General features: G+C 39.6%; 1 protein-coding gene across 5 annotated transcripts in view; it reads right to left on the bottom strand.

Annotated features, from left to right (window-relative positions):
• LOC133481667 (kelch domain-containing protein 8B-like) overlaps positions 1-17718 on the bottom strand; it is a 137151-nt gene that overhangs the window by 767 nt on the left and 118666 nt on the right. For 3 of the 5 annotated variants that reach the window (XM_061780832.1, XM_061780829.1, XM_061780831.1), the window contains one exon: positions 10660-17645. The exons of the other annotated variants lie outside the window; for them this stretch is intronic. In XM_061780832.1, coding sequence (XP_061636816.1) covers positions 17449-17645 — 197 coding nt within the window. In that variant the 3' untranslated portion in view covers positions 10660-17448. Of the gene's footprint in view, positions 1-10659; positions 17646-17718 lie in introns of those variants that run through there. 5 annotated transcript variants of the gene reach the window in all.

Here is a 17718-nt window from a genome sequence, read left to right as displayed (position 1 = left end):
CTATGTATCAGAAGGGTTACAGTCTCTGACACAAATATTTCAGATTCCAGAATTTACAACACATTCATCTTCGATAGGAAGTACATTCAGCAGTGACCGTTTGCATTTTCAAACAAATGTTTTGCTCAGAGCATGGTGAGGCAGCAGTTAGAATGTCTGCTTCGCAGGTTTGAGGTTCTGGGTTAAAATCTCCCAGTCTTTCTGTGTGGCGATCGCGTGATCTATTTGTGCTTGTTTGAGTTTCTGCCTACATTCCAAAAACATGTTAAAGGTTAAATCAATTGAAGAGTCTAAATTGTTAATAGGTGTTAATTTGTGTTAATTCTTGTCTGTATAGGCACGCTGCAGCCAGCTGGGACAGGCTCCAGCTCACCCTAGTGAGGACAAGTGGTATAGAAAATGGATGGATGGGTGTTTTGTTCAGTTATCAGTATCGACAACAACATGAAAACCAACAAAATAAGGGGAAATAAGTAATAATGGCTCATGAAAGAAATAATTATTTGATTTACAGTATATACATTGGGTACGGAAAGTATTCAGACCCCCTTAAACTTTTCACTCTTTGTTATATTGCATCCATTTGCGCCAATCATTTAAGTTATTTTTTTCTACATTAATGTAAACACAGCACCCCATATAGACAGAAAAAGACAGAATTGTTTAAATTTTTGCAGATTTATTCAAAAAGAAAAACAGAAACATCACACAGCCATAAGTATTCAGACCCTTTGCTCGGGATTTAGTAGAATCACCCTTTTGAGCTAATACAGCCATGAGTCTTTTTGGGAATGATGCAACAAGTTTTTCATACCTGGATTTGGGGATCATCTGCCATTCCTCCTTACAGATCCTCTACACTTCTCTCAGGTTGGATGGTGAACGTTGGTGGACAGCCATTTTCAGGTCTCTCCAGAGATGCTCAATTGGGTTTAAGTCAGGGCTCTGGCTGGGCCATTCAAGAACAGTCACGGAGTTGTTCTGAAGCCACTGCTTCGTTATTTTAGCTGTGTGCTTAGGGTCATTGTCTTGTTTGAAGGTGAACCTTCAGCCCAGACTGAGGTCCTGAGCACTCTGGAGAAGGTTTTCGTCCAGGATATCCCTGACCTTGGCCGCATTTATCTTTCCTTTGATTGCAACCAGTCGTCCTGTCCCTGCACCTAAAAAAAAAACAGCATGATGCTGACACCACCATGTTTCACTGTTGGGACTGTATTGGACAGGTGATTAGTAGTGCCTGGTTTCCTCCACACATACGGCTTAGAATTAAGGCCAAAAGGTTCTATCTTGGTCTCATCAAACCAGAGAATCTTATTTCTCACCATCTTGGAGCCTTCGGGTGTTTTTTTTTTAGCAAACTCCATGCGGGCTTTCATGTATCTTGCACTGAGGAGAGGCTTCCGTCGGGTCACTCTGCCATAAAGCTCCGACTGGTGGAGTGCAGTGATGGTTGACTTTCTAGAACTTTCTCCCATCTCCCGACTGCATCTGTGGAGCTCAGCCACAGTGATCTTTGGGTTCTTCTTTACCTCTCTCACCAAGGCTCTTCTCCCCCAATTGCTCAGTTTGGCTGGACGTCCGGCTCTAGGAAGGTTTCTGGTCATCCCAAACGTCTTCCATTTAAGGACTATGTTATGCCACTGTGCTCTTAGGAACCGTAAGTGCAGCATAATTTTTTTTTGTAACCTTGGCCAGATCTGTGCCTTGCCACAATTCTGTCTCGGAGCTCTTCAGGCAGTTCCTTTGACCTCATGATTCTCATTTGCTTTGACATGCACTGTGAGCTGTAAAGTCTTATATAGACAGGTGTATGGCTTTCCTAATCAAGTCCAATCAGTATAATCAAACACAGCTGGACTCCAATGAAGGTGTAGAACCATCTCAAGGATGATCAGAAGAAATGGACAGCACCCGAGTTAAATTAATGAGTGTCACAGCAAAGGGTCTGAATACTTATTGCTGTGTGATATTTCAGTTTTTCTTTTTTAATAAATCTGCAAAAATTTCAACAAGTCTGTTTTTTTCTGTCAATATGGGGTGCTGTGTGTACATTAATGAGGAACAAAATTACTTAAATGATTTGAGCAAATGGATGCAATATAACAAAGAGTGAAAAAATTAAGGGGGTCTGAATACTTTCCGTACCCACTGTAACTAATTCACAATTCCTGATCCTCTCCTTGACCTGTCGCCTTATCGTGGTGGAAGGGTTTGTGTGTCCCAGTAATCCTATAGGAGCCATGTTGTCGGGGTTTGTATGCCCCTGGTAGGGTAACCTCTTGCAAACAGGTCCTTAATGAGGGACTAGACAAAGCAGGGCTCAAAGACCCACTTTGAAGAGAAACAGTTTTAGGCCTAGTCATCCCTCGCATGGACGTGGGTCACCAGGGCGCCTCCCCATGGAGCCAGGCCCAGAGGCAGGGACACAATTAATCTGTTCAGCCATCGGAATAACACGGCAGAAAAATGTCAAAACACTGGACAAGAAACATGTGATCCCCTCATGCAATCATTTCTCCAAAGTGGCAAAAAAGTACACTTTATGAGCAAAGACTGTTTGTCAGGCCAGCGTGCAGAAGTCAAGACAACCACCACAACGATTATTAAGCATTACAGGACAACTTCAAAATAGAAGCCTAAAATGGCATTGATGACCAATGTCTTATTATGTGTGTGTGTGCCTTTTATTTTGAAGTTGGCTCTCCCAACATGTTGGCAGAGAGGTGGTGTGTTACAGTAATGAATAATATAAACCAATCGTTGTGGCAGCTGCCTTGACTTTCACTGGAGGGTTGTCCTGATCATCGTGAAAAAGTGCCAGAAGTAAATAGAGAGCGGAATCACAATTGTAGCGTTCTTTGCAGTTTGTGACCGTGCAGGATTGACCCATGGTCAAGCAGAACAAAGGAGCCTTAGCCTTCCTTGACAATTCACTATATGGATGGGAATTTTCAAATGAAAAGGCAGTGCTTGCAGCCAAATATTGTCCCTTTTATGCATAAACAGAATTTGCTTCCATTAAGTTTACTACAGCATATATTTTCAGTTACCCCTTGGTAAATTTAAATTTCATGGGCACATTTTTATTTATTCTGATTTAAACATTCATTTTGAATTGAAGACTGTTTACATAATGTTTGTTGAAAAGTAGTGCAATAAAAATAAATGTTTCCCTAACATGAGGAAAAATTGTGATTAATAGGCTTTACACGATCAGGATTCTTGGGAACGATCACCGATGAGCAAGTTAAAAAAACTGATAACCGATCACCGATCCAATCTCAAGATGGAGCAATGTGTCCATTTAAATGACTTGTTCATATACTTGTGTACTATATACTGAGTATCTTAAAGTATTCTCTATTCAGGTCATGTATTCTAATCAGTCAGGTCAAACCAACATTACAACATGACAGAAATAATGGGTGCTAACTTACTGTAATTAAATTACTTCACACAAACCGAAACTTTAGAGCATGATTCAACATAACGCTGGCATGTTTACATACAACCGTTAGTGCTAGCACTAGCTTGCTAGGCTACATAATATGTTGTTGCCTGCTTGCGAACCGTATCGTATTAAAAGTACGTGAACATACCTCAAGCAAGCCTTAAATGAACATAATCTCCACGACCACACATTTTTTCCCATTTTGTTCTTATAGTACACGCGTCGCGATGTCGTCGCCATGGTAACAAGTGTATCCGGTCAGTTGACAAGATAAGACGGGATGTGGTGGTATCGGAACACAAGATTTTATTGCAGTAGTCTGACATAGTGCAATCGTGAAAGACCAAATTTGTCTTGTAGTCTGATCCACACATTATGTGTTGTCTGTCTCAGACTTGTCGTCTGTCCCTCACCGCCGTCCCACAAAAGACACGCGACGAGGCTCCAAATAAATTAGCTTTTGGATTCAAATATACTGTGCACGCGGCGACACGGAGTAAATGTCTTTTGCAGAGCCGATCAATGACGTCATTGATCGGATCGGCGAATTATGACATTAAAGCCAATCAGCCGATCAGCATAAAATGCTAATTATCAGCCGATACCGATCAAGCTGATGAGATCGGTGTAAAGTCTACTGATGAATAAATGTGATTACAATATTGATCAAAATATTTGTGATTATTATTTTGGCCATGGCGGCACGGTGGCCTCAGTCGCCCACCGTGCCGCCGGCAAATCATAGTATTCTGTTTTTATTTATCCATCCATCCATCCATCCATTTTCTGAGCCGCTTCTCCTCACTAGGGTCGCGGGCGTGCTGGAGCCTATCCCAGCTGTCATCGGGCAGGAGGCGGGGTACACCCTGAACTGGTTGCCAGCCAATTGCAGGGCACATAGTAACAAACAACCATTCGCACTCACAGTCATGCCTACGGGCAATTTAGAGTCTCCAATTAATGCATGTTTTTTTGGGATGTGGGAGGAAACCGGAGTGCCCGGAGAAAACCCACCCAGGCACGGGGAGAACATGCAAACTCCACACAGGCGGGGCCGGGGATTGAACCCGGGTCCTCAGAACTGTGAGGCTGACGCTCTAACCAGTCGCCCACAAATCATAGTATTCTGTTTTTATTTAACATAATATTTCAGCCTTTGGAAAAAAGCCTTAAAATGATTACATTCCATAAAATTAAAATTAAATCGACCCAGTTTTCCAGCACCGTACCACCGTAGGAATTGCGAAAACGTGTTGCTTGAGGCTGAAAGCAATAGCTGCACACTGCAGGCCATCAGGCTCTCTTTTCAGCAATGACATCCCACCTTGTCAAGGAGGCCCTAAGAGGCTCGCACTTGACAAATGACATGAGTGCCTGTTGCTCTTGGTCCAAAATAGTCAATGATGGTGACATCCTGAAACCTTAATACGTCTTTATACAGTTGGTTATCTGTGCATTAATGTGTCTTAGAACACCCGCGTACACTGGCAGACCTTGGTCTTCATTGTACAACCTGCAACAAAACAATGACATTTGAAACACCTGACGGTACTTCAGATCTTTCTTATTTGGTATGATTTTAAAACATGTTACGTAGTTGTGTTAGTAAAATAATTACTTTTTACTTTGCACAGTTGATGAAGCAACATTACACTTTCTTAAGGCTGGTTGTGGGCATGCGTTTTTTAATTCATAAAGCAGGAACGTCTAAGAATTAAACTAATGGTTGATGGGTTTTCCCTAGTTTTCTGCCTCATTCCAAAAACTGCAGGTTAGGTTCATTAAAGAATCCAAGGAATTTTACAGCAATATCAGCATTATCCAGTGCATATTGTCCAAGTGCAAAGGTTCAAAAATAAAAACATGATTCCTGCATCTGATGTGCATGAGTGCAGCTCATGTCTGCACACTCAGGATGTCTGAGAATGTGGTTATCCTTTATTGAATGTGAGGAAAACAACAACAAACCAAAAGATCGACTTTTTCACCCCAGAAATGTGTTGGCATCACATTGGACAAGTTTGTCAGCAACATGTCTGCCTCACAGTCAAGACACTCTGAGTTTGAATTTGAAGGGGGTTTTCTCTGGGTACCTGGATCTCCTCCCATATTCCAAAAAACAAGCACGTTAGGTTAATTGAAGATTCTAACTTGTCAATAGGTGTGAATGTGATTGTGAATGGGTGTTTGTTTACAGTATATGCACTACAATTGGCTGGCAACCAGTCCAGTGTGTACTGGCCCAAAGTCAGCTGGAATTGGCTCCAGCTCCCCTAATGGGTCTCATGAAGACAAACACGATAGAAAATGGATTGATGGATAATTATGGGACTCAGCAAATGCATATTTTTTGGGGGTGATCAGGATGATAAAAAAATTTATTCATTGATTATTTCCAGGCACGGTGGCCGACTGGTTAGAGCGTCAGCCTCACAGTTCTGAGGACCGGGGTTCAAATCCCGGCCCCGCCTGTGTGGACTTTGCATGTTCTCCCCGTGCCTCTGTGGGTTTTCTCCGGGTACTCCGGTTTCCACTCACATCCCAAAAACATGCACGGTAGGTTAATTGAAGACTCTAAATTGTCCGTAGGTATCAATGTGAGTGCGACTGGTTGTTTGTTTATCTGTGCCATGCGATTGGCTGGCGACGGTTTCAGGGTGTACCCTGCCTCCTGCCTGCAGTTAGCTGGGATAGGCTCCAGCATACCCACGACCCTAGTGAGGATAAGCGGTATGGAAAATGGATTGATGGATGATTCTTTCCATCAATCCATTCTCTATACTGCTTATCCTCACTAGGGTTGTGGGTGAGCTGGAGTCTATCCCAGCGAACCTTTCGGCGAGAGGTGAGAGAATTGGTTGCCAACACATATAGACAAAGAACCATTCACACATCACACATTGAAACAGCGTGGGTCTTCAGTCAACCTTACATACTTGTTTTTGACGTGTGGGAGGAAACCAGACTGCTGGGAGAAAACCCACGCAAGCACAGGGAGAACATGCAAAATCCACACAGTAAGGCCAGAGCCCAGATATCAACCCACAACCTCTGAATTGTGAATCAGATGTGGTAACCACTATTTGAATTTATTTATATATGGAATCATTATGTGCAATAAGCTTCATGGTGCATTTTGTAAGAACAAGTGGTCAGAATTCCTGTTGACAAATTGTAGTTTTTCTGGTTGTTTGTGGGTAAATGTTTTCTTATCTATAGAGTCAACCCAGAGGATACTGGATTATGTTCTTAGTGCTTTAAGTTTTTAGACCCCTGAATGATGGCAATATATTAAAATAGCACAAATTTTGCTTGCTTGTTAATGCTCAAAGAACAGGTTACTTTGTGAATGTCAGCATAATCACCACAGAGGTGAGTTTTTGTCAGTGAAAAGCACTACACTCTAAGCAGACCAATCTGTCTCATTCAGATGACTCTTCACCACATTTTCAAGAAATATCAGAAAAGAGATCTGAGATGAAGTAGAACAGACTCAACAGGAACGTTCGCAGAAGGAAGAACTGGGCACAAATAAAGTTATAAGCCAAATCTATCATCTTGAATCGGAAACACTAAATTTGACACGTCCAGGAAACAGGCAAACATCAACGAATGAATGTGCTATTTTGTGGAAAAGAAAACATATTTACGTGTTCCATAATGAATTGCAGAGTTTGACCGCAGAACAGTTTGACACAGCGTGTCAGCTCTCAAATTGATGACAACAGACCTGTGAACACACCACTGGTGTCATCCTGTATGCTGGCAGTGAATGCTTCTGCTAGATTATCACATCGAATCACCAGCCCTACTGTGTGACCAGAAAACTGCAGTTCACATCCAAGAAGGATTTATTAGAAAACCACAATACACCAGTTTTCTAAATTTACTGATTGAAATTCTTTAAATTAACATGACTTATTTGGGTATAAAACCATCTAAAAGTCACTGGGAATCTATGAACAGGTGATGAAGGAACTGGCTAAACAAAGCCTACAAGCCAAATGTAAGTATAATATGTTCAACATCTTAAATCAAACGCATTTATGACACTACAATTTGAGTACTGTAATTTCACGTTTTTGCCACTAGGTGGGAGAACAAGAGGTGAATTGTACAGCGGAAGCATCACAAACTGTCTTTATAGTGACATTATTCACGTGGGGTATTGTAGATTTGTAGTTTTTATTAGTTTCTACCTTTCCTTTTGGGGGAGCTGAAAATGTGTCCTATTAAGATTTCCAACTGGTATGCCTTAGGGCAAACAGCAGGGGAAGATGGTTTTTTTTAATGGTTTGTCTGGTATTATAATGTCACATTTAATTTATATTTCAGATATCTTTTTGCATATTGCTCTGGTGCCCTGTGCAGACTGGAACAGTGTCACAAGAAGACTCGTCATTCTTTTGGAGCTGTGTGTGTAAACTCACAAAGGATTAGATTATTCATATTGTTATTTTATTTATTACAATAGTATTATTGTATATCAACAGTACAACAATATAGTAGAGTCACTGGTGAGTTTGCGTCAGGGTCCACTCCGGCACTCCTTCGCCAGCTCCAGCTGGTGGTGCTGTGCTGAAAAAAAGCTTGTGCCTCTTTCTTTCAGGAAAGTGATTTTTAATTGTGACAGTATTGTATTGTGACTTTGTTTCACAATGCCTATGTTATTGGAGTAGTGGCGTGTCTTTTTTGTCTTGGTCGAAACGAAACCCTAACGAGCATTAAAAGACATTAACACGGGTCACAAGAAAAACAAGACATAGCATGTAACAAAACAAAATGTAAACCACAAAAAAAAAAAAGATCATGACAAACCCCTCCCCATGAGTAGAGGGGTATGGAAATGGGTAAAAAAAAATTGTGGAAAAACAGGACGATGAAACTTGACCTTTACTTGGTTGCCTCCGTTGGTTAGCACGCAGAGAGGTCCTGGAGAGATGGCCAAACGCATGCCCAAGTAAAGGTCGGAAGGAAAGGACTTGGGTGTTAACTCGCAGGGACCAGAACAGGGAAAACGTGACAAAAAGAAGAACTAGAGAAAGAAATCAAAGTTGGTGTCAGAGTCAGAATCGGTAAGGAAGTTAACTAAATTGGGGCCATCTTCATAATCTAAAATATATAGGTGAAGGGGCGCTGTTAGGATGAATAACTAGGACAAGTGGAGGACACTGGTAAAAAGGACAGAAGAAAGAACAATGTGCAGTGAAGCAGGCTGCAGGTTGCAGGATCTAAAAAAAAAAGACATTTTTATTTAAGGAGGAAATCAATTATTATTTATTTAAATAAATAAATAAATAAATTATTATTTATTTATCAAGGAATGAAAGAAACCAGGGAACTAAATACAAGCAAACTGACGTGACAACGAGGAACAACTGGACATGACATGAGTGGCTGGAGGGAGCTGATTGGCTGACACAAGGTAGGGTGCTGACGAGAACAGGTGGAAACGAAAACCTTCCGAGTATCACAAGACATTAACATGGGTCACAAGAAAACAAGACATGACGTCACAAAATTAACTCTCAGCCACAAAAAACTGATTATGACTTTATAGCAAAAAATGTTTGGTGAAACGTTTTGGTGGGTGTTTTGCTACTGTTGATCATGTTGGAAAATAGTCATATTTAAACATACTAGTCATCTCCTTCTACATGTATATTTTCACAAATACTTATCACTAATTAAATTGTTCATCTTCTAAGGTTGCACTGACATGACACATAAAAATGGGGGGAGAAGGGGGGGGGGGAAACAGATTCTTGCACACAAGTGTTTTAGACAGCAAGTCAAAATAGTTTATTATAGAACAAGATTCATATTAGAGGCACTACCTCACATTTAGCATAGGCACTGAACTACTGCACTGCTGTGAGAACCAAAGCCTGCCAGACACATCATCATCATCATCATCATCATCATCATCATCATCATCATTCTGATCAACCTGAGTGACAAACTGAAATACAAAGGCCTTCCCAATCGAATCAGTGGAGCAGTCTGTGTGTTATATTACCAGTAAGTGAACAAGACTTGATGTCATGTACGTTATGTCGTGGTTCAATGTTATGACTGAATCGAACTCTCCATGGATCAAAAACCCGTTTAGAAGCCACGTTAATGGGGTGTGTCAGGCTTCCATTTGGACATGACACCTTCATCCATCAAGGCGATTAATGCACTACTGCACTATTAAATACATCCACCTTAGTTTAACTGTTACATCTTGAACACAACAAAGAGTCACATTCATCTTTTATGGCAAGCACAACACCTACAAATGATGCGATCACCATTATTACGATATAATAATACAATAATACATCATCTTGTTACTTGACGTTATTGTGCAATTGAAAAACACTTGGATACAATTACCTTGTTCTTAGAGGGATTATCAAAAAGTGTTAATCACTATCGTTATAATAGGATTGTACATCTGAAGCGCTGATGCACAGTTACCGTTAACGGCACACAATGGGGCATTTTGTGTTCTCAGCTGTTTTCAACTATGAGAAGCTAGCTTCTTGCTGATGCTATTACGGTTTGTCTGTCAGATGAATAATGCAGCTGCTGCATCAAGGGAAATGTGCCCACATCTAAGTATGACTTATTTCTGCAACTTTGCGATTAAATAAAATGTAATTTGTTTTGATCATTTAGTCATTGCAAATTACGGACTTTGAAAGTGCAAGTAACTGAGGCTGAGTTGAACGGAACTGAACTCGACTTCAGGAAGAATATTAGAATATTACATTTGAATGACTGCTGCAATTTATCAGTGGAAGATTTAAAGTTTGATGAATCAACAATATTTTGGGTGTTGTTCCAAATTAACAACAAGGAATCACTAAATCATGTCCATTGTGATAACATTTTATAAAATGCTTAAATTATGTCCCCTTTCGTGCAAAAAAATGAATGTGTAGATTATTATTTGTGTTAAATTAAGGTAATATTTACTGAAAATGTTAAAATCATGAAACTCATACATGAGCTTGACATTATATTATCTATTCATGTTCATGACAAAATATTGTCTGTTAGTGGCAAAGTATAACATTTTGGGCAATGCATTGATTGAATGTGTTGCAGTGGGACTTTTTTTTTTTTTTTTAATACGTCACATAGTGAGGTTTGTATATGTATCCAGAGTGGCGAAGGTGTGTAGCTGAAGTAATACTACAATAATTTAATAGTGTGCCTTACTTTTAAAACACTTTTTAATTGAATTCTCAATGGAACACTTTCTAGGTATCAGTGTGGGGGAATGTTTGCTTTAGCTCCTGTCCTAATTAACTGTGATATACTGTAGTCATACAATGTTTAGTCATTGTATGACTACAGTGCAGTATATCATGGGGTGTCCATGGGGGGGGTAAAGCATCATGATATACAGTAGGTACATCATTAATATTATACGGGAATGACCACAATTCCCAGCACTTGATCTCATCATTTTTGGAACACTTCATCCAGTGCAGTAATCACGTTTGCACAGACAGATCACACAGCAATAGTTCACTGAGACCACAAAGCATTTGTTCCTGTTTCTATCATGTTAATCACTGTATAGGGAAACAGCACAGTACAGCAAGAGAGAGAGAATGGGAGAGATCACAACAGGAGCAGAATTATGCTCTCTCGTTTCCCAAAACATGTGTCCAAACTGGTTTCACTTTAATAAACAACTCAACAGTGGTTATATGAAATTCTGAGTCAAACTGAACAGTGTTCATTTCCACGCAACATTGACTCAGCTTTTTAATTCAAGACTCACTCACATGAACACCATTCATCTCAGGGGTAGGCAAACGTTTGTGCTCAAGGCCCATATAAGATTTTTAACATGGACAGATGGGCCAAGTCTTTTCTAAGATGACGTAAAATAAATCAATAAATAAACTGTATGTAAAATAGTACAAATAAATGTAATACCATACTGTTAAATGTAAATGTAATATTTAGTAGAATTTTTAAAAAATGACATTTTAGGAAATAATTGCTAAATTGAAGGTTTGAAATTAAAACTGAATAAATATTCCAGGACTTCTGATAAATAGTAAATGCAGACAGAAAGAACGGAGTGGGCCCACTGTGGCCTGCAGGTCATAGTTTGCCCACCCCTTTTTTTTTTTTTTTTTTTTTTTTTTTTGTCCTGTTCAGCTGTTAGGTCAAGCAGAATGGAGGATCTGTATCCCGTCTATGCCGGAACAGTTTTATTGTGTCACAGTGGAGTTTTTAAGCTGCCGCTGTGGTTTCTTGATGTTTATTGAGAATCAGAGTCGATCAGTTGAACAGAAAAAAAATTCTAGCGGGGAGAGCGAAGTAAAGAGAAAAAGGACAAAGCACTAATTGTAAACACGATGAGAAAAGTAAATCATTACATATCTACAACAATGAAACATTAGATATGAGTGTTGTATAGGGCTGTGGTGCTGTAGTGTAGTCCCTGTGACATCATTAACGCACATAGTTGGAAAATATGATCAATAAACTAACCCAAAACGTATTCCAAATACAAAGTGCCTTGGGATGTAGGTTGGCAATATATTTTGGCTTTCAACAAGAACGCATTTGCCTTCACATTCAAGCAGGCTTGTGCATCATCCACTCGTGGCCTGTTTAAAGGGTTCAGCATGTAATCGGCTTCTACTTGCTCTGAATCATCCCGCTCTTATTCCTCAACTGGCTGTGAGAGGTGAGAAACGTATAGAACATCTGATCCATGAGCCACTGTGACTCAATGAGGGAGTGACCGAGATTATGTTAAAAATAAAAGGGGAAAAATAGGGCAACCTAGTCTTCGATTTCTTTGAAGGGATTTTGGGGGGGGGGGGGGGGAGCAGAGAAAAACACGATGAAATTAGATGACACTCTCCAACCTCCAGATGGCCTAATAATAAATACTGAGGTTTTTTTACAGAGATTTCTCAGAAATGCTCACGAGCACCAGTGTGCTGGCAAACTGACAGAATGGATCAGTCTCACAACTGCCCACGTCGCAGTCTCACAATTGCAAAATTGGGGATGGACCTACGATATATAGCAAATCTAATAAATCATATTTCTTTAGCAGCAAGACACAACAGTCCTATGCAATATCGAAGTGTGGCAAAACCACAAAAACCTTGTTTACTTCACAGCTCACAAGATTATATCCATGCCTTTTTCCTGTAGTTGTTCGTAGAAAGAACTATTTTCATAACTGAGTGGAAAATGCATTTGCACTGTCATGCAAATCCATTATGTGTGTATGCTCTTTGCGCTGTGTGACCTGCACCTAACACAATCAAATGGTGAACATCCAAAATAACCAACTGTCTATTGGCACCATCCCTCAAAAGAGATAACAAGATCTGTCTGGGTGCAGACCACAAATCGAAACTGCAACAGCCAAGGAAAAGTGAATGTGTGCATTTGTGTGTTTCTGGTCCTGGGCTTATCTTTCACTCATCTGACGCATGTTTTTTTTCTCTCCCTCTATGCATTTGAAATTAGTATGCTGTGATCAGACAGACTTCTCTTTATTTTGAATTAAGATTAGTTGCTTTAATGCATCAAATAAATAGTAACTAAATGACACATCAGCTCATTGCGCGTGCAGCTGGTCCAAACATCTGAAGCATACGTCTGTCATCTGAACATCTTGTTTTTAGTTTACATTTATTGATCTTGTTACCCAAAAATGTCACTATAGTGGCACTGCTTATACTCTTGACCAGGAAAAACTATTGCTGAAATGGGTTAAGTATAGTATCTATTTCAATTATGCAGTGAACCCCCACATATTCGCATTACGGCATTCGCAAATTTGCATATTCACAATGTTTTGGGAACCTATTCTCTGTTATTCACTGCAAAATGTGTCTCTTTGCTGTTTTTGGCCACAGGCCAAAGCAATAAACATATTACTTTGGCACCATGTTTCGGAGTCTTTGTGCTGCTGTTGTTGTTAGGTATAATGAATTGATGTTTTTTGTTTTTAATTGGTTTTGAGATGTTCTCTATTGTTGGTGGTCCTTGAATGCAGCTCAGAATGAAAGTTTGTGTTTGAGTCTCTCCCGACGCAGCTACAATTGGCCCATTTAATCTACGTTGCCGTTAAAATTAGCCTATTCCTTTATATTATTGTGTGAACTGTAGGTACCAAAAGGTGAGTTTAATGACTCATACCATTTGTGCAAAGTGCTAGTTTGCGTATTTGTTTGCCCATGTGTGATGTAATGTCAGTTTGTGCTGGCATGTTATTTAGGCTGGTATGCTAGCTAATACTACTGATGAGCCTCATGTGAAAGTGTTTGTGTAGAATAATTTCATTATTGAATAGTCGTTTATGTAACATGGGATCCTGGTCACGTAGGGGCTCGATTCATGGTGTTGATGCTTCATGATAGTTTCTGTTTTAAGTGCTTTACCGCCATCTTTTGGCATCCATAGTTACATAATTACAACCCTGGCAATTATTCATGGTACGACTTGCTCCCTATCACCCACTAATAGTGGAGGTTCGTTACTGTATACAGTAAAAAAAAAAATCTAGATCCTTTAGTAGTATAAAAAGATGTGTAAAAACGAACTTTGTTAGACTTCATTTTGTTAAAGTTTTACTTTTTCATTTTCAGCGTGAATGAAACTATTAGAAATGAAAAAAATGGTTTTTTTGTGGGATAAATTTGCTTGAACAAGAATGTGCAGCATGCATTTTCTAGGTAATTCAATTAAAATCAAATACACCAAATGTATACCAGAATTGGCCACATAGTTACTCAGGAATTCAAATTTCAAATTATGAAATTTTGAGGGTGGGTGGGGGGTTATGTCATCATTTTTTGTACAGGTTAGAGATCAGGATCTGTTTTTATACTAACCTGCATTTTTATCATCATGCAGGGACGCATTTTGATTCCTATGTGTATTAACTGACATCTGCCACATTCTCTATAATAATTTTATGGTATAGTTTTGTACATTATTTTAATTTTACTGCTGCCACAATCACTAATGTCACTCGAAAAGCAAACAATTGTGTTTGCTCTTTTGAAGTCCTCATGAATAATATAATTATTCAAAGTCCTTGCAATGGGACAATAAAAAATCCCCGAGTGGAAAATGAGAATCTGTTGAAACCAAGCCGCGGTGAAAAATTTCAGCCACAACTGCCAGTAAAATTGTTCAGGATACAAAGAAAAAACGCAAATAATTTCAGCTGAAATACAGGACTCTCTGGAGAAAAAACTGGTGGGGCTGTTTCATGATGAACACTAATTTAAAGAAAAATGGGCTCCATGGTCAAGTCACTAGAACAAAGCCATTACAACTAAATTGCCACAAAGCAAACAGCACAGAAACAAACGTCAAAACGTCTGAAACAAAGTTATTGCACCTAAATTGAACTTTAAGGCCACAACCATAAACTACGGGATATATTTGGATGGGAGCCAACAAAGCCTATGATTTAAAGTACAACATTCCATCTGTGAAACATGAATGTGAATCACTGATGTTTTGGGGAGACCTGAAAAGAGCGGTTCATGCAATAGAGCCAAAGAGTTTACAGGTATTGGAGGCTGTTTGCCAAGAAGAATGGTCAGCTGTACCTCAACAAAAACTATCACAAAAACTTTTAAGTTGTCATTGATGTTAAAAACTGTCAACTTTTCAACAGAATCATGTCGGTAATTACTGTTGTAATTCTGATCTTAAAAGAGCAAATAAATAAATCAATAAAGTTTGATAATTGATGTCTTCACCCATCCACTAACAATGAGTGAAAGATCCAATTTCGTATTCCCAGAATGGCCTAAAAATCCAAATTCTGCCAGGGTATGCACACCTGTTAACACAATTGCATTTGTGCTGATGTTTTGGGTACAAGCTAAGAACAGCATGGCCAACGCAACATAAACATCAAACAATGACATGCCAACAAGTGTTTTGTCCTATTCTTTAAATTCAATTTTATGCTTCAAAAGGTTGCCCATCTGACATTACCTTGAGGTGATTTATCCATTGATCCGAAATGTGCTGGATGTCAAGCTGAGGTAATAAATCCACTGCATTGCAGTGGTGGTGGTGGATGGAGGAAACACAACAAACATGTCAGTAATGGTGGCTGAGGAGTTTGTAGATTGAGCATCTACAAACAAAAACAAACGAACAAAGTGTGCTACAGTGTGACGGACAATGTCAGTGGTGATTGATCACTTTACTGCTCAAGGCTGGAGATAAAAAGAAGCACAGTGACTGTGGTCAACACCAGGTGGTGTTGTGGCGGCCATGGATGGACATCCAACACGCTTGAGTTCGGTGGTGTAGCATGGAAGGTTTCGGTATTTGGGGGCACACAATCCTCAAGATTTGTTTTTTTTAAGTTAAAAAAAACCATTTGTGGTTATGGGCTTCATGTTAGTCAGAAAGGACCACATCATTTCAGGTATTATATATATGTCAAACTCAGGCCCGGGGGCCAAATTTGGCCCATGATGTAATTATATTTGGCCCACAAGACCATATCAAATGTGTATTAGAGCTGGCCTGCCAGTATATAGCACATGCGCCACTAATATTACAAATCCCAGAATGCTTTGCTAGTGTGTTGGCCCATCAGGCTAGACCGGCGAGCGCCCCTTCCCTTTCTGTTGCTGTCGTTAGCAACTATGCTACCGGTCTCCTCGAGCAAATTTACACTTGTCCTTCCCAAAAATGGCCAAACGAAAGATGGAAAACAGTTAACTTCCAAGACAGGTGGGAGGCAGATTATCTGTTCACTAAAGGAAAAGACAGACCTGTTTGTCGTGTGCGGAGCAACATGGCTGTAACAAAGAATATAACATCATTGAATTAATGTTTTTTTAATGCCCTTTATCAACTCCAACTCCTATTTTTATTGAAGGACATTCTTATTTTTTTGGGTTGGTTTGTTGTTGGCTTTTGAAAAAAGATTTACATCAAAAAGAAAGGTAGTTGGAGATAGATAAATAGAAGATGGCGAGACAGAAGAATACATGTTATCTATTTAAATGCAAAACAACAAACAAATACCACTGATGTCTTTTATCGCAAATTTGATTTCTCGTGTTTATAATATTAAAGTTTGTTTATTCCAGATTCAGTGTTTAAGCAAAATTTTAATTTGTTTTCATATGATAAACTTTAATGCTACATTTCTGGAGAGAAGGGAAACATGGACATCGCAGTGATTTTTCATTAAATATTGAGTTTGGCCCGCGACGTTGTCCCAATTTTTTATTTTGGCCCACCGTGAATTTGAGTTTGACACCCCTGCGGTATACATGATGAAATTATAATAAATTCAAATTTTGGTGCTTTAAATTTAACACTTTCTACTACCCAGCCACCAAACCAATTGTTAATAAATACATACATTTAGTAACTTAGCAGGAATGTTAACACTTAAACAACACCGTAACAAAACTAAAGAACAAAAATAAAGTGTCCCACAATCACATCATTATATGAAAAAAAAAGAGAATGATAGAAAAATGTCAGATTGCTGACGCAGCAGCAGGGGAGTGTGACAGATATATGGCCCTATGTTCCTTTAAAATCCAGAAAAGTACCCTGCTTTTGTTCTGAAAACTGCTCAAGAGTTCAAAGGCATGTGAAGTCTTCAGATAGTGTGTGTGTGTTTATTTTTTGCTATTTTTTCATCTTCCCCTGACATCTGCAAGGAAGACAAGCTGTCAGTGTTCTCTCCTTATCAGTCACAGTAATCTTGACTGTCCTTGTATTTATTCGTCCAGCTCTGTCAGCAAATGTCCCCGGATGCCTTTTTTCTTTTAGAAATGCTTGCAGAATCTGTGTACCATCAAGAAGCATCCATCAGTCGCGCGTGAAAGTAGTAAAGTATGTGTGGATGATAGCCTCTATATCCAAGGAAATATATTTCAGCCATTTCCACACAAGCGACAATAAAATAGCAACGGCAGCGTGCATTTACTCCAGTGTGTGCGTTGCTCCCTGTGCACGTGTCACACTGTTTCCTGTAAGCAGAGAGCTTCCACGGCATTGCTCGGGCCCTGCGCCACCCCACCGATGACGAAAAGCATGCTGGAGGTCTGCAGGAGTGCAGACGAGCAGCGTGCGGTGGGCATAGGCGCCACGTACTCCCAACGACGCTTTATCGGGTTGTAGCTCTCGACAGAGCCCAAAGGTGATGGCTCATTGCCTGCAAAGTTGAGATACAATTAAAACAAACCACTGGAAAAAAAAATTACTTTTCAACAATGACAAAAAAAAAA

This window comes from Phyllopteryx taeniolatus, chromosome 1, assembly GCF_024500385.1.
Source record: "Phyllopteryx taeniolatus isolate TA_2022b chromosome 1, UOR_Ptae_1.2, whole genome shotgun sequence".
In the NCBI taxonomy this organism is placed as follows: Eukaryota; Metazoa; Chordata; class Actinopteri; order Syngnathiformes; family Syngnathidae; genus Phyllopteryx; species Phyllopteryx taeniolatus.
This window is presented reverse-complemented; position numbering and strand designations above follow the sequence as displayed.